The 19,019-nt window shown below is 50.0% G+C and overlaps 1 protein-coding gene across 2 annotated transcripts in view; it reads right to left on the minus strand.

Moving 5' to 3' along the window:
* Positions 1-19,019, minus strand: part of GON4L (gon-4 like) — a 224,257-nt gene that overhangs the window by 158,692 nt on the left and 46,546 nt on the right. For both annotated transcript variants that reach the window (XM_088465207.1, XM_088465208.1), the window contains exons 6-13: positions 3,905-3,955; positions 3,728-3,823; positions 3,266-3,376; positions 3,015-3,179; positions 2,746-2,938; positions 2,377-2,478; positions 2,049-2,089; positions 1,863-1,966 (exon numbers count right to left, since the gene is read on the minus strand). In XM_088465207.1, coding sequence (XP_088321333.1) covers positions 1,863-1,966; positions 2,049-2,089; positions 2,377-2,478; positions 2,746-2,938; positions 3,015-3,179; positions 3,266-3,376; positions 3,728-3,823; positions 3,905-3,955 — 863 coding nt within the window. The remainder of the gene's footprint in view (positions 1-1,862; positions 1,967-2,048; positions 2,090-2,376; positions 2,479-2,745; positions 2,939-3,014; positions 3,180-3,265; positions 3,377-3,727; positions 3,824-3,904; positions 3,956-19,019) is intronic.

The raw sequence follows: 19,019 nt of genomic DNA on the forward strand, positions 1-19,019 counted from the left end.
TGTACACACACATACATATACACTAAAGTGCCAAAAGTCATGGGATAGGTCCAGAGAGATATTGTCCCATGTCATTTACATAGCTTCCCACAGCTCCTGCAAAGGATTCCTAGGAGGGAGGGTCTGTGCCCCAGAAAGGATTCCTAGGAGGGAGGGTATGTGTCCCAGAAAGGATTCCTAGGAGGGAGGGTATGTGTCCCAGAAAGGATTCCTAGGAGGGAGGGTCTGTGCCCCAGAAAGGATTCCTAGGAGGGAGGGTCTGTGCCCAGAAAGGATTCCTAGGAGGGGGGGGGGGGGGATCTGTTTTTATTACAAGCAATATATTGAACAAAATCTTTCTTTTTCCATGTGTATTAGGGAGACACAAATGGTGGGAGACCTAAATGGGTGTGGAGAACTGGCTTACACAAACTGGTCGCCTGCAGGACTTTACCCTAGATGCCCCATCCCAGGAGGAGTGACACAAAGGTCAGGTGAGCTGTGTTTCTGAGGTTCATACACCCAATAAATTCTCCCTCCCCATTGACTGAATCACTAACCCAACTGCACTAAGAATCACTACTAAGGGAGGAGCTTGAGGGTCTTCAGTTATAATCCAATCAGCCACCGAGGGCCAAATGTGGAGCAGAAATCGCTGACCCATTTGGTTCCCAGAGACAGGACAGGTGTCCGTGGCTACCTAGGAGTATTTGGGTACGAGCCAGAAGTCCTGACTGCATTGTGGAGTCCTGGGAACCTAGAATGGGGAAGTTCTGAGAAGGTCATGTTACCCCGGGTAACAATGTGCACCAACCATGGACTGAATATGAAACATGGCTAGGAAAGACTGGAAGGTTAGCTCCCACAGGGCCCAGATGGTAGTCATGCTAGGCAATAGTACTAAAGGCAGGTATCCACTAGACTATGTGCTCCATGAGCGAGATCGTCTAATGTTTGCCCGGCAGTGCCCGGGCCAATGTCGTTAACATCACCCTCCCTCATCACCGTACTTGCAGAAACTGACGACATCGTCAGGTTGCCCTTCAAGTACGGACGATGAAAGATGTTGTCAACGACAAGCGGGAGCGCGCATCGCTGGTCGTTGACTGCATACCCACTGGACGATATTGCGGACGATGAACGATATCGTTATTGTTCAAATCATCCAATTTATCATCTAATGGATAAGCGGCATAAGAGTTATAGAGCAGAAAACCTCTTAGACATGGCTGTTACCACCCATCATGTCCTTGATTATTGTGTCCGAAAAGTGTCCTCATCATATAAACGTATTGCGGAGATTCGGCCTGACCCAATGATATCCTCATATTTAGGATTAAATGTATCTGTGTAAAGAATAGATCAGATGCACAAGAGGCCTATAGGCCGTGTACCATCCTACCTAAGGCCGTGGTCTGGAGGGTGCAAGAAGCGCCCAATTAGCAGTGCTGGAGTAGTACTATAGGTACGGTCAGGAGAACGTGAGACCAGGACCATATGGGATGCATTCTGATCACATCCTCTAATGATGGCCAGCTCTGTAACGCTAGCCACCTGGAAGAAGCCTGGATCAGGTGGTGAGCGCATTTCCAGTGTCGGTATACGCACAATGTCAGGAAGACCACCCGCCAGCCCTGCCTTAGCTTCTCAGACCTAACTAATCACAACGTAGGAGAGAACAACACATGAAACAACAGAGAATGATCTGCACAGTGTTATGTGGGGGTCGTGTGTGGATCCCCAATTCAGCACAACTCATGTGAGGACGGGAAGCCTAGACCCCAAGCTTTCATTTCCCTCCTTTCCCAAACAGGTTCAGCAGTATCTCCAGCTGCTCTGCCCCATAGTGAGGAGGTGGCACTCTCCCGGTACCGTGTCCTTACCTGATGGCATGGGGAGTGTTGAAGTCAGGAAGGGGGTCTGTATTGCTGTCCTCTTCATCTGGTCCCTCATCTTCCAAATGCGAGATCCCCATCTCATCCTGAAACTGGAGTAAGAAATGGACAACCAAATGATATGAAGGCAAAGAAGAATGTGGAGGGCCACCCACAAGGTAACATAGCTCTCACCGTCTCAAAGAGTTCCTCCATCAGCTCGTTAACTTCTTTCTCTGTTAATTAAAAAGACAATATGGTGAAACGTGACACTGTGTGAGGAGCACAGCACATCCCTCAGTCTACACCAGTGATTCCCAACCTCGGTCATCAAGGTACACTAACAGTCCTGGTTTTAGTGATCTCCATGATTGAGCACAGATGGTTAAATCAAAATAACTGAGGTACTAATTAAATCACCTGTGCTCAAGTATGGCTATCCTCAAAACCTGGACTTAGTGTGCCATGAGGACAGTGGTTGGGAACCCCTGGTCTACACACTGCACCGGCTCTATCCACCCACTTGTGATCCGCACAGCTCGATCATTCCGGAGGTCCTCAGTATCTGGCTCATCCCAGTCCTCCAGGATATTATACTCTGGATCATCATCATCGTCCGCTTCATCTGGAAGAGTAGAGAGGGATCAGCGGTCATTACCCACACAAGGATGCAGCGATGCATGGCCTGTAACTATCGTACAGCCTCGCTGCAGTGGCCTGCTGCCGCCCCCTCCTCCGCTTACTCACTTTATACTGCCACAGCGATACTGGCTCATTCCAGGCACCCTGCTAGCCAGAAGCAAGGGCCATGAGGCAGCGACTGTGCCTCCCACATAGCCCTGCCCTCTGTGTGGCAGCACCGGTCGCACACACCCCTAGTTACGGTACTCACCCTCGTTTCCTACATCGACCTGCATCAGACTACGCAGCCACATCTTCCAGTTGTCATCATCAGCCGTGTTGGGGTCATACATATCTGGGGTGATGTCTGGGGCCTGAAGCTTAGCTTCCAGCTGCTCAATGGGTACATCTTTCAGGGGTCTTTTAGAACGTGTGCGGCAAGCGATGAGGCTGTCACCCAAAGTCTGACAGAAGAAGGAAGATTAGTCATACAAGGGCCATTCCATCACACTCAGGTAGGTGGAACCAGCTGGCACCAACCTGGAAAGAATTAATGATGACGGGGTTACTGTCCAGTTCTTCGTCCACCGCATGGAGTGTCTCCATGAAACTGCTGTCCTGAATGGGTTTTACTTTGGGAGGTGGTGGTGGCCCCATGGGAACCGTCTCAGCACTTATGTGCCTCACCCCACCTGGTGGAAGTTGCTGGAAACACAAGTCACAGGGATGAGTTCAGATGTACTTACGGCAGTCGCACCTTTCTAACCATAACATCATAGAACACAAATGACCTGCTGGCAATCCATGGACTCCTCTTGAGACTCAGATGCATGCTGTATTCTTGGGCGTTTGTGTCCACGAGGGGAGTAGGCGGTGCTCTCTACATCACTCTCCAATAGACTCTGAAGAAATACAAAGCAGAGTAAACATTTATTGGCCCAACGCATGTTAGCCAGAATCACGCCAACGGCCGGGAAATAACTATTTCCCACGAATCGGAGAATGTGGGGCGTGTATCGGTAGCACTGGTTCTAGATGATGACAGCTGCATTAGAGCCCTGGGTGTCAGTAACCCATGGGGGAAGGGGGGCAGGGAGAGATAGGGAGGGAGAGGAGTGAGTGAATCTTGTAATTTCACTTTTTATTTCAGATTTAATCACTGATAAGTAACATTACTTCTAACTTGGAGACCGCTGTCGCTAAGTCACTAATACTGACATGCTCCGTTACACAAGCAAAGTTCTGCCCCTCACCTCTTCTGCAGTTTCATCCTCCTCCTCTTCTTCAGGCTGGTATTCTTCATCAGATGAATCTTCTTCTTCCAGGGGAATATCAACAAACTGAGGCACCTGCAACAAATAACATCCAGGTTATGGGACAGGTAGGGGAGTGCTGTGGCTGCAGGAGGTATGAAGATGGCGGTCACTTGCCTGTGGCTTGCTGCCTTTCTTAATTGGCGACATATTCCAGGTGGGAATGACCTGAGACACAAGACATCCAGTTACTAGTGCATCGGCCTACAGCTCAGGTGTTATACACACAAGACATCCAGTTACCGGTACATCGGCCTACAGCTCAGGTGTTATACACACAAGACATCCAGTTACCGGTGCATCGGCCTACAGCTCAGGTGTTATACACACAAGACGTCCAGTTACCGGTGCATCAGCCTACAGCTCAGGTGTTATACACACAAGACATCCAGTTACCGGTGCATCGGCCTACAGCTCAGGTGTTATACACACAAGACATCCAGTTACCGGTGCATCGGCCTACAGCTCAGGTGTTATACACACAAGACATCCAGTTACCGGTGCATCAGCCTACAGCTCAGATGTTATACACACAAGACATCCAGTTACCGGTGCATCGGCCTACAGCTCAGGTGTTATACACACAAGACATCCAGTTACCGGTGCATCAGCCTACAGCTCAGGTGTTATACACACAAGACATCCAGTTACCGGTGCATCGGCCTACAGCTCAGGTGTTATACACACAAGACATCCAGTTACCGGTGCATCAGCCTACAGCTCAGGTGTTATACACACAAGACATCCAGTTACCGGTGCATCAGCCTACAGCTCAGGTGTTATACACACAAGACATCCAGTTACCGGTGCATCGGCCTACAGCTCAGGTGTTATACACACAAGACATCCAGTTACCGGTGCATCAGCCTACAGCTCAGGTGTTATACACACAAGACATCCAGTTACCGGTGCATCAGCCTACAGCTCAGGTGTTATACACACAAGACATCCAGTTACCGGTGCATCGGCCTACAGCTCAGGTGTTATACACACAAGACATCCAGTTACCGGTGCATCGGCCTACAGCTCAGGTGTTATACACACAAGACATCCAGTTACCAGTGCAACGGCCTACAGCTCAGGTGTTATACACACAAGACATCCAGTTACCGGTGCATCGGCCTACAGCTCAGGTGTTATACACACAAGACATCCAGTTACCGGTGCATCGGCCTACAGCTCAGGTGTTATACACACAAGACATCCAGTTACCGGTGCATCGGCCTACAGCTCAGGTGTTATACACACAAGACGTCCAGTTACCGGTACATCAGCCTACAACTCAGGTGTTATACACACAAGACATCCAGTTACCGGTGCATCGGCCTACAGCTCAGGTGTTATACACACAAGACATCCAGTTACCGGTGCATCGGCCTACAGCTCAGGTGTTATACACACAAGACGTCCAGTTACCAGTGCATCGGCCTACAGCTCAGGTGTTATACACACAAGACATCCAGTTACCGGTGCATCGGCCTACAGCTCAGGTGTTATACACACAAGACATCCAGTTACCGGTGCATCGGCCTACAGCTCAGGTGTTATACACACAAGACATCCAGTTACCGGTGCATCGGCCTACAGCTCAGGTGTTATACACACAAGACATCCAGTTACCGGTGCATCAGCCTACAGCTCAGGTGTTATACACACAAGACATCCAGTTACCGGTGCATCGGCCTACAGCTCAGGTGTTATACACACAAGACATCCAGTTACCGGTGCATCGGCCTACAGCTCAGGTGTTATACACACAAGACATCCAGTTACCGGTACATCGGCCTACAGCTCAGGTGTTATACACACAAGACATCCAGTTACCGGTGCATCGGCCTACAGCTCAGGTGTTATACACACAAGACATCCAGTTACCGGTGCATCGGCCTACAGCTCAGGTGTTATACATACAAGACATCCAGTTACCGGTGCATCGGCCTACAGCTCAGGTGTTATACACACAAGACATCCAGTTACCGGTGCATCGGCCTACAGCTCAGGTGTTATACACACAAGACATCCAGTTACCGGTGCATCGGCCTACAGCTCAGGTGTTATACACACAAGACATCCAGTTACCGGTGCATCAGCCTACAGCTCAGGTGTTATACACACAAGACATCCAGTTACCGGTGCATCAGCCTACAGCTCAGGTGTTATACACACAAGACATCCAGTTACCGGTGCATCGGCCTACAGCTCAGGTGTTATACACACAAGACATCCAGTTACCGGTGCATCAGCCTACAGCTCAGGTGTTATACACACAAGACATCCAGTTACCGGTGCATCGGCCTACAGCTCAGGTGTTATACACACAAGACGTCCAGTTACCGGTGCATCGGCCTACAGCTCAGGTGTTATACACACAAGACGTCCAGTTACCGGTGCATCGGCCTACAGCTCAGGTGTTATACACACAAGACATCCAGTTACCGGTACATCGGCCTACAGCTCAGGTGTTATACACACAAGACATCCAGTTACCGGTGCATCGGCCTACAGCTCAGGTGTTATACACACAAGACATCCAGTTACCGGTGCATCGGCCTACAGCTCAGGTGTTATACACACAAGACGTCCAGTTACCGGTGCATCGGCCTACAGCTCAGGTGTTATACATACAAGACATCCAGTTACCGGTGCATCGGCCTACAGCTCAGGTGTTATACACACAAGACATCCAGTTACCGGTGCATCGGCCTACAGCTCAGGTGTTATACACACAAGACATCCAGTTACCGGTGCATCGGCCTACAGCTCAGGTGTTATACACACAAGACATCCAGTTACCGGTGCATCGGCCTACAGCTCAGGTGTTATACACACAAGACATCCAGTTACCGGTGCATCAGCCTACAGCTCAGGTGTTATACACACAAGACATCCAGTTACCGGTGCATCGGCCTACAGCTCAGGTGTTATACACACAAGACATCCAGTTACCGGTGCATCGGCCTACAGCTCAGGTGTTATACACACAAGACATCCAGTTACCGGTGCATCAGCCTACAGCTCAGGTGTTATACACACAAGACGTCCAGTTACCGGTGCATCAGCTTACAGCTCAGGTGTTATACACACAAGACATCCAGTTACCGGTGCATCGGCCTACAGCTCAGGTGTTATACACACAAGACATCCAGTTACCAGTGCATCAGCCTACAGCTCAGGTGTTATACACACAAGACGTCCAGTTACCGGTGCATCAGCTTACAGCTCAGGTGTTATACACACAAGACATCCAGTTACCGGTGCATCGGCCTACAGCTCAGGTGTTATACACACAAGACATCCAGTTACCAGTGCATCAGCCTACAGCTCAGGTGTTATACACACAAGACATCCAGTTACCGGTGCATCAGCCTACAGCTCAGGTGTTATACACACAAGACATCCAGTTACCAGTGCATCAGCCTACAGCTCAGGTGTTATACACACAAGACGTCCAGTTACCGGTGCATCAGCCTACAGCTCAGGTGTTATACACACAAGACATCCAGTTACCAGTGCATCAGCCTACAGCTCAGGTGTTATACACACAAGACATCCAGTTACCAGTGCATCAGCCTACAGCTCAGGTGTTATACACACAAGACATCCAGTTACCGGTGCATCGGCCTACAGCTCAGGTGTTATACACACAAGACATCCAGTTACCGGTGCATCGGCCTACAGCTCAGGTGTTATACACACAAGACATCCAGTTACCAGTGCATCAGCCTACAGCTCAGGTGTTATACACACAAGACATCCAGTTACCGGTGCATCAGCCTACAGCTCAGGTGTTATACACACAAGACATCCAGTTACCGGTGCATCGGCCTACAGCTCAGGTGTTATACACACAAGACATCCAGTTACCAGTGCATCAGCCTACAGCTCAGGTGTTATACACACAAGACGTCCAGTTACCGGTGCATCAGCCTACAGCTCAGGTGTTATACACACAAGACATCCAGTTACCGGTGCATCAGCCTACAGCTCAGGTGTTATACACACAAGACGTCCAGTTACCAGTGCATCAGCCTACAGCTCAGGTGTTATACACACAAGACATCCAGTTACCGGTGCATCGGCCTACAGCTCAGGTGTTATACACACAAGACATCCAGTTACCAGTGCATCGGCCTACAGCTCAGGTGTTATACACACAAGACGTCCAGTTACCGGTGCATCAGCCAACAGCTCAGGTGTTATACACACAAGACGTCCAGTTACCGGTGCATCGGCCTACAGCTCAGGTGTTATACACACAAGACATCCAGTTACCGGTGCATCGGCCTACAGCTCAGGTGTTATACACACAAGACGTCCAGTTACCGGTGCATCAGCCAACAGCTCAGGTGTTATACACACAAGACGTCCAGTTACCGGTGCATCGGCCTACAGCTCAGGTGTTATACACACAAGACATCCAGTTACCGGTGCATCGGCCTACAGCTCAGGTGTTATACACACAAGACATCCAGTTACCAGTGCATCGGCCTACAGCTCAGGTGTTATACACACAAGACGTCCAGTTACCGGTGCATCGGCCTACAGCTCAGGTGTTATACACACAAGACATCCAGTTACCGGTGCATCGGCCTACAGCTCAGGTGTTATACACACAAGACATCCAGTTACCGGTGCATCAGCCTACAGCTCAGGTGTTATACACACAAGACATCCAGTTACCAGTGCATCGGCCTACAGCTCAGGTGTTATACACACAAGACATCCAGTTACCAGTGCATCAGCCTACAGCTCAGGTGTTATACACACAAGACGTCCAGTTACCGGTGCATCAGCCTACAGCTCAGGTGTTATACACACAAGACATCCAGTTACCGGTGCATCGGCCTACAGCTCAGGTGTTATACACACAAGACATCCAGTTACCGGTGCATCGGCCTACAGCTCAGGTGTTATACACACAAGACATCCAGTTACCGGTGCATCGGCCTACAGCTCAGGTGTTATACACACAAGACATCCAGTTACCGGTGCATCGGCCTACAGCTCAGGTGTTATACACACAAGACATCCAGTTACCGGTACATCAGCCTACAGCTCAGGTGTTATACACACAAGACATCCAGTTACCGGTACATCAGCCTACAGCTCAGGTGTTATACACACAAGACGTCCAGTTACCGGTGCATCGGCCTACAGCTCAGGTGTTATACACACAAGACATCCAGTTACCGGTGCATCGGCCTACAGCTCAGGTGTTATACACACAAGACATCCAGTTACCGGTGCATCAGCCTACAGCTCAGGTGTTATACACACAAGACATCCAGTTACCGGTGCATCAGCCTACAGCTCAGGTGTTATACACACAAGACATCCAGTTACCGGTGCATCAGCCTACAGCTCAGGTGTTATACACACAAGACGTCCAGTTACCGGTACATCAGCCTACAGCTCAGGTGTTATACACACAAGACATCCAGTTACCGGTGCATCAGCCTACAGCTCAGGTGTTATACACACAAGACATCCAGTTACCGGTGCATCAGCCTACAGCTCAGGTGTTATACACACAAGACATCCAGTTACCGGTGCATCGGCCTACAGCTCAGGTGTTATACACACAAGACATCCAGTTACCGGTGCATCAGCCTACAGCTCAGGTGTTATACACACAAGACATCCAGTTACCGGTGCATCAGCCTACAGCTCAGGTGTTATACACACAAGACATCCAGTTACCGGTGCATCAGCCTACAGCTCAGGTGTTATACACACAAGACGTCCAGTTACCGGTGCATCAGCCTACAGCTCAGGTGTTATACACACAAGACATCCAGTTACCGGTGCATCGGCCTACAGCTCAGGTGTTATACACACAAGACATCCAGTTACCGGTGCATCGGCCTACAGCTCAGGTGTTATACACACAAGACATCCAGTTACCGGTGCATCAGCCTACAGCTCAGGTGTTATACACACAAGACATCCAGTTACCGGTGCATCGGCCTACAGCTCAGGTGTTATACACACAAGACATCCAGTTACCGGTGCATCGGCCTACAGCTCAGGTGTTATACACACAAGACATCCAGTTACCGGTACATCGGCCTACAGCTCAGGTGTTATACACACAAGACATCCAGTTACCAGTGCATCAGCCTACAGCTCAGGTGTTATACACACAAGACATCCAGTTACCGGTGCATCGGCCTACAGCTCAGGTGTTATACACACAAGACGTCCAGTTACCGGTGCATCAGCCTACAGCTCAGGTGTTATACACACAAGACATCCAGTTACCGGTACATCGGCCTACAGCTCAGGTGTTATACACACAAGACATCCAGTTACCGGTGCATCAGCCTACAGCTCAGGTGTTATACACACAAGACATCCAGTTACCAGTGCATCGGCCTACAGCTCAGGTGTTATACACACAAGACATCCAGTTACCAGTGCATCGGCCTACAGCTCAGGTGTTATACACACAAGACATCCAGTTACCGGTGCATCGGCCTACAGCTCAGGTGTTATACACACAAGACATCCAGTTACCGGTGCATCGGCCTACAGCTCAGGTGTTATACACACAAGACGTCCAGTTACCAGTGCATCGGCCTACAGCTCAGGTGTTATACACACAAGACATCCAGTTACCGGTGCATCGGCCTACAGCTCAGGTGTTATACACACAAGACGTCCAGTTACCGGTGCATCGGCCTACAGCTCAGGTGTTATACACACAAGACATCCAGTTACCGGTGCATCAGCCTACAGCTCAGGTGTTATACACACAAGACATCCAGTTACCGGTGCATCGGCCTACAGCTCAGGTGTTATACACACAAGACATCCAGTTACCGGTGCATCAGCCTACAGCTCAGGTGTTATACACACAAGACATCCAGTTACCGGTGCATCGGCCTACAGCTCAGGTGTTATACACACAAGACGTCCAGTTACCGGTGCATCGGCCTACAGCTCAGGTGTTATACACACAAGACATCCAGTTACCGGTGCATCAGCCTACAGCTCAGGTGTTATACACACAAGACATCCAGTTACCGGTGCATCGGCCTACAGCTCAGGTGTTATACACACAAGACATCCAGTTACCGGTGCATCGGCCTACAGCTCAGGTGTTATACACACAAGACATCCAGTTACCGGTGCATCGGCCTACAGCTCAGGTGTTATACACACAAGACATCCAGTTACCGATGCATCGGCCTACAGCTCAGGTGTTATACACACAAGACATCCAGTTACCGGTGCATCGGCCTACAGCTCAGGTGTTATACACACAAGACATCCAGTTACCGGTGCATCAGCCTACAGCTCAGGTGTTATACACACAAGACATCCAGTTACCGGTGCATCGGCCTACAGCTCAGGTGTTATACACACAAGACATCCAGTTACCGGTGCATCGGCCTACAGCTCAGGTGTTATACACACAAGACATCCAGTTACCGGTGCATCAGCCCACAGCTCAGGTGTTATACACACAAGACGTCCAGTTACCAGTGCATCAGCCTACAGCTCAGGTGTTATACACACAAGACATCCAGTTACCGGTGCATCGGCCTACAGCTCAGGTGTTATACACACAAGACGTCCAGTTACCGGTGCATCAGCCTACAGCTCAGGTGTTATACACACAAGACGTCCAGTTACCGGTGCATCGGCCTACAGCTCAGGTGTTATACACACAAGACATCCAGTTACCGGTGCATCGGCCTACAGCTCAGGTGTTATACACACAAGACATCCAGTTACCGGTGCATCAGCCTACAGCTCAGGTGTTATACACACAAGACATCCAGTTACCGGTGCATCAGCCTACAGCTCAGGTGTTATACACACAAGACGTCCAGTTACCGGTGCATCGGCCTACAGCTCAGGTGTTATACACACAAGACATCCAGTTACCAGTGCATCGGCCTACAGCTCAGGTGTTATACACACAAGACATCCAGTTACCGGTACATCGGCCTACAGCTCAGGTGTTATACACACAAGACATCCAGTTACCGGTGCATCAGCCTACAGCTCAGGTGTTATACACACAAGACATCCAGTTACCGGTGCATCGGCCTACAGCTCAGGTGTTATACACACAAGACATCCAGTTACCGGTACATCGGCCTACAGCTCAGGTGTTATACACACAAGACATCCAGTTACCGGTGCATCGGCCTACAGCTCAGGTGTTATACACACAAGACATCCAGTTACCGGTGCATCGGCCTACAGCTCAGGTGTTATACACACAAGACATCCAGTTACCGGTGCATCGGCCTACAGCTCAGGTGTTATACACACAAGACATCCAGTTACCGGTACATCGGCCTACAGCTCAGGTGTTATACACACAAGACATCCAGTTACCGGTGCATCGGCCTACAGCTCAGGTGTTATACACACAAGACATCCAGTTACCGGTGCATCGGCCTACAGCTCAGGTGTTATACACACAAGACATCCAGTTACCGGTGCATCAGCCTACAGCTCAGGTGTTATACACACAAGACATCCAGTTACCGGTGCATCAGCCTACAGCTCAGGTGTTATACACACAAGACATCCAGTTACCAGTGCATCAGCCTACAGCTCAGGTGTTATACACACAAGACATCCAGTTACCGGTGCATCGGCCTACAGCTCAGGTGTTATACACACAAGACGTCCAGTTACCGGTGCATCAGCCTACAGCTCAGGTGTTATACACACAAGACGTCCAGTTACCGGTGCATCAGCCTACAGCTCAGGTGTTATACACACAAGACATCCAGTTACCAGTGCATCAGCCTACAGCTCAGGTGTTATACACACAAGACATCCAGTTACCAGTGCATCAGCCTACAGCTCAGGTGTTATACACACAAGACATCCAGTTACCGGTGCATCGGCCTACAGCTCAGGTGTTATACACACAAGACGTCCAGTTACCGGTGCATCAGCCTACAGCTCAGGTGTTATACACACAAGACGTCCAGTTACCAGTACATCAGCCTACAGCTCAGGTGTTATACACACAAGACATCCAGTTACCGGTGCATCGGCCTACAGGTCAGGTGTTATACACACAAGACATCCAGTTACCGGTGCATCGGCCTACAGCTCAGGTGTTATACACACAAGACATCCAGTTACCGGTGCATCGGCCTACAGCTCAGGTGTTATACACACAAGACGTCCAGTTACCGGTGCATCGGCCTACAGCTCAGGTGTTATACACACAAGACATCCAGTTACCGGTGCATCGGCCTACAGCTCAGGTGTTATACACACAAGACATCCAGTTACCGGTGCATCGGCCTACAGCTCAGGTGTTATACACACAAGACGTCCAGTTACCGGTGCATCAGCCTACAGCTCAGGTGTTATACACACAAGACATCCAGTTACCGGTGCATCAGCCTACAGCTCAGGTGTTATACACACAAGACATCCAGTTACCGGTGCATCGGCCTACAGCTCAGGTGTTATACACACAAGACATCCAGTTACCGGTGCATCGGCCTACAGCTCAGGTGTTATACACACAAGACATCCAGTTACCGGTGCATCAGCCTACAGCTCAGGTGTTATACACACAAGACATCCAGTTACCGGTGCATCGGCCTACAGCTCAGGTGTTATACACACAAGACATCCAGTTACCGGTGCATCGGCCTACAGCTCAGGTGTTATACACACAAGACATCCAGTTACCGGTGCATCAGCCTACAGCTCAGGTGTTATACACACAAGACATCCAGTTACCGGTGCATCAGCCTACAGCTCAGGTGTTATACACACAAGACGTCCAGTTACCGGTGCATCAGCCTACAGCTCAGGTGTTATACACACAAGACATCCAGTTACCGGTGCATCAGCCTACAGCTCAGGTGTTATACACACAAGACATCCAGTTACCGGTGCATCGGCCTACAGCTCAGGTGTTATACACACAAGACGTCCAGTTACCGGTGCATCGGCCTACAGCTCAGGTGTTATACACACAAGACATCCAGTTACCAGTGCATCGGCCTACAGCTCAGGTGTTATACACACAAGACATCCAGTTACCGGTGCATCGGCCTACAGCTCAGGTGTTATACACACAAGACATCCAGTTACCGGTGCATCGGCCTACAGCTCAGGTGTTATACACATCGGCCTACAGCTCAGGTGTTATACACACAAGACAACAAGAGATATGGTAAGAACTTACCTTTGTTATCTCTGTTTCTACGAAGTCCATAGGGTCCACAGGGTTGACCTTGGGGTATAGGTTGGGAACCAAATCCGGGCACCACGCAGTTAAAGCTTTTAGCTCCCAGGATGCACTGGGTCCACTCTCCCTATAACCCCACCCCCAAGCCAGAGGCACCTCAGTTTGTAAGTAGCCAAAGGCCGGAGGAGGAGAGAAAAAGAGAGAGAAAACTGGAACACTCAATAACCATACTCACCGAAATGGGAGACGGAAAACCGGTGACCAGCCACACAGCCCATATGAAGCCAGGTGCGTCAGGGCGGGCGCCCTGTGGACCCTATGGACTTCGTAGAAACAGAGATAACAAAGGTAAGTTCTTACCATATCTCTTGTTTTCTACTTCAGGGTCCATAGGGGGTCCACAGGGTTGACCTTGGGGATGTCCCAAAGCAGTTCAACCAAGGGTGGGGACGCTCCTGTGCTGAGAGGAGAATCCGTCGCCAAAAAGGAAGCATCCTGAGAGGCAAAGGAAACCAATGCCTAGAACCTTAAAAAGGTGTGGACAGAAGACCACGTGGCCACCTAGTAAGGCAAAACAGCCGAGGCGCCACAGCGAGCCGCACACGAGGGTCACATGGTCACATGGCCCGAGAAAAAACAAGCATCAACAACAGGAAGGCCTACCCATGGGTAGGCCCCTGAGGAAGACCTACGAGGCCATCCAAGCCAACATTTGGTTATAGGCCGGCCATCCTTTCCTGTGAAAACCAGAAATCTCAGACCACCAATAAGGAGTCCGATTTCCGTAAGGAACCTGAACGGATCACATAAATCCAAAGAGGCCAGACCACAGTCAATGAGGCCACACCAGCCGAGAGGACTGGGGACAGAATGGCCGTACCATAAGTTCCAGAATAATATGGAACCTGAAAACCACTAAGAAGAAACACAGGGCGAGAGCAACTCCCACCCTGACATGATGCCCTCCAGAAGAGGGAGCCACATGAGAACGCTCCCAATTCAGACACTCTCCTGGTTGATATAAACACCCTGAGAGAAAGAGAGAGCCTAAGCAATAGACCATGTAATGGCTATCACAACCAGCGGTTCCATTGACTGTCCCCGGAGGTAACGAAGAACCACTACTTACTCCCAAGGAGTCCCTAGGGAGGACAAATGGAGGCATAATCAAGAAAACACTCCAAAGGATGAACTGGATACCAGAGTGAAGCAATTCCATATCTTAACCATACTGACAGTGTAGAGATCCGCACTGTCAGGAAGACCAGGCCAAGTGTGAAACCCAAGCCAGCCGGAAGGAATGCCAGAATATCTGGAAATCCTGGACACCGGAGGATTGTATCGACAGGTACAATACCATAAGATTTATGGCTGCCACAGTTTGTGGTAGGTCCCAGCAAAAGCTGATCCATGTGCTCTAATCATTCCAACGATGACAAAGCCAGGGAAGCCGTAAGACCACTGTAAGGACACAGTCAAAGACAAACGACCCAGGTCCAAGGCAAAACCAAGGACCCTGAGACAACAGGTCCGGGCAGTGAAGCATCAGGGATGGAGTATCGAAGTAGAGACTCCGAAGATCCAAGTACCCCTGACATCTGGGGCAATCAGGAGCCACCAGCAGGAAAGCATCTCCGTCTCGATTGAAAACACTTCCAAAGACCTCGAGGAAGAAGGGAGACCGGAGAACACAGGTACACAAAGTGGAAGGACCACTTCACCGACAAAGAGTCGCTGAAGTTTGCTTCAGAATCCCCAGAGCTGAACTGTAACACCATAGTGTGATAAAGTCAGAAGGCCATGAGGGTCACCTCAGGGGGGCCCCCCCTGCTCACCAGGAGATGAAACCTCTCTTGGGGAAGAGACTAGTCCCCGGGATGCACGTCGTGACGGCTGAGGACTCCCGCTTCCCAATGGAGAGCTCCTGAAATGAACGCTGCCGAGATGGTCGGGAGGAGACCCTCGGACTATGTCCGAATATGTGACATACCTGTCATTGCCACCCAACGAACAGTGTTGCTAAAAAGGAAGCCACTGTCCTGACCCTGTCGGACTGAACCTTTTCAGGTTCACCGGGAAACAAGAGTTATGCCAGAGTAAGTTAATTGACAGGGTGGAATCGACAGACGTCCAACTGCACTGAAAAGGATTCGGTCCAGACACTGTCCCTAGCAAAGAAAACCCTGGACGAGATGGCCATAGCCACCCGGACAGGGACCGACTTGCCTCCGGAGAGAGCATCATCGTTTGAACAGTTATCCGACAGAAAAAAAAACTCATTCCATCTGGAGATGAGCCAATTATGGAAAGGCCTGGAATGGAACTGAGCCCATTCCACCATGCATCCCAGAGTGTAAAGACATCTGTCGACTGCGCAGACAACCATGTACTCCTAATGGAAGAGAGGAGATTCCGTCTTACGCCAGAAGAATTCTCAGATTCTGAGAATCCAGCAGGGATCCTAGATGAAGAATACCCAGAGAGGGATGCAGGGAGGACTTTTTCCCCGTTGATTAAACGTCTGCACCCTGAAGAAGCCACAGTCATCCTGACCTGGCCGTAAAGTACCCCGGTGATCCCGCTAAGAGCAGAAGGCCGTCCAGGTACAGGAGCATTGGGATATACTGAACAGAAGAACTGTCAGAAAATCCAAAACGCTGGTAAACCCCTGTGGGGCTGAGGACAGTCCCAACAGGCAGAGCCCGAAAAATTGTGATACAGCAAACCTCAGCCCATGCTGAGGAAAGGTCTCTGTAAGTACCCGTAGGCACGCGTCCTGTATATCCAGTGATACCCTAAAGTCCCCAGGTTCCAAACATCGTATGATGGAGCATAGGGATTTCCTCCTGAGCCCAGGTAGCTTTAGGAACTGGTTCAGGGAATTGAGACAGAGAATAGGCCAAAGAGGACCATTCAGCCACCGCACCAGACAGAAAACAGAACAACCAGTCCCTCACTGAGATAGTGGGGATGGCCTAATTAGCTCCGCTTACCGCAACAACTGCATAGCTTTCTGGATCTGTAAGGCCCTTGTAAAGAGGGCGTACCCTCCTACCCACGTAGCCGCGGCAACTTGACACTAATACCGGGCGAACTGAGAAAATCGGTATCTCCCAGTTGTAGGCCTGTCCCGTCAGACTGAAGAGATATCCGTAGGTTCAGAAGCAGGATCGGCTGGCAGTCCAGGCCTGCTCGGTACTGGATATGTCGGCCCTTGTAGATGCCGACAGTCTACGAAGAAACAGACCTTTAGGCTGACCCAGAGGACAAAAAAGACTTAACAGACTTAGTCTGAGGCCTTGTAGTGGGCATAGCTGAAAGCGGTAAACTTGTCGTTAGTAATACTGCCAATGTTACTACAATCTTGTCAAGGTCAGGACCAAACAATATCAACCCTAAAGATGGTATCTGCACCTCTGCATTCCCAGAGCGCAGCCATAGGGTATTACGGAGGATACAGTCGCAGCCGGAACTCTGAAAGTTAGGAGACTGGTATCCAATATAGGCATTTCCACCTATGACAACAGCATATATTACGTGAGCGACCAAATACATTTGAACCCCCGACGTGTTGGAGGGGAAAAAACGTTACAAATGCATCAACCCAATATGCAATAGTATTAACCAACCATGCTATAGCCATGGTAGGATGGGTAACAACTCCTGAAAGCAAGTATACTGATTTCAGGCAGAGTTACCACCTACGGATCCGAAGAATCCGACCACGCAGGAATGGGAGGCGTAGTAACGTCTGTAATCAGACGAGTAACACGCCCATCCCCCCCAGGAGGGGCTCGTGATGACCCTCAGGGAATTTGGGACAGGAGGCCAAACACTGTTGTAACACCTCCTATCTGGCAACAGCCAGAGTCCCGCTATGCGATCCACCCGCTAGTCAGCAACAGGTAACCCGAAGGCACGCAATACTGAGGGTGTATGATACAGGTGCAGGTCAACATTCACTCTAACCAGAATGGACCTGCTACCAGCCCTAAAGCAGGGATAATAATACCTGAAATAGGCTTCCCCCCGTGTAAGAGGGAAAGAGCCCCAAACAGTACCCAGTTCACGGCAGAGCCAACTGGGAAGTAACCACAGGGCGTCAACCACGCCAATTAGCGTTTCGTAGAAAACGACATCCACCCAGGGTGGCTGTTGTGGTAATCCCTGCAAGGGGAATGACAGACTATTGTGGCACCAGGGGGAATTCATATACTGCGAAAAACCCCTGCAGGGAGCGGTAGTCTGTGTCACAGGGGAAGAGTGCAAGAAGCTGCGAGATACCCTGAGATGAAAAGGGCAGTATGGTGAAGTAACCCCAAGTGAGGTACAACAATGGGGCCCGCCCGGCAATCCGCAATTGAGAGGATCCCGAGAAAACAAACCGCCCAAGGGGGTCGTGAAAGAGGCCGGCACCAGATGACGCCACATACAGAACCCTTTATGAGTCAAATCCTCCGCACTAACACCTGCAGCACATGACTTGCAGGATAGTAAAAATGGGTGCAGTATAACGCTCTATCTCCTGGTCAGACATATCTGACCAATCTTGGCGGAAATATTAAGCAGCACTATACTGGTCCTGACTGATGCCAAAAATTAGCTGCAGGGACCCATTTTCAGCGTATGCAACACACAGTTCCATCTAAAATATGGCAACATGCAGCACGCAACAGTATGTGACAAACCACACAAATATTAACAAGTATATAAATGTGAGGTCTCAGAACCACCCTAAGTACAGCTGTATTAGGGCAGATAAAGAAAAGGGATAGATATACACTGACAGGTGAGAGAATAAAGTACAGTCAGCACTAGCATAAGTCACATACAATGCAGATATATACATATATACATAAACATGTCATATAATATACTGCACTATTACACTGCATTCAACTGCCCAGAGTCAGTGTCTGGGAAGGCTACAGCGCTGTGTACACTGACCTGATGGTGAGGTACGCAGGGGGACTGGACTCACTGCCATCCTGAGAGATTTCTGCTGCACCACAGAGATAAAATGGCCGCTGGAGACCTCAGAGGAAGCGT

Source organism: Taudactylus pleione, unplaced genomic scaffold, assembly GCF_031769625.1.
Source record: "Taudactylus pleione unplaced genomic scaffold, aTauple2 ptg001907l, whole genome shotgun sequence".
Lineage (NCBI taxonomy): Eukaryota > Metazoa > Chordata > Amphibia > Anura > Myobatrachidae > Taudactylus > Taudactylus pleione.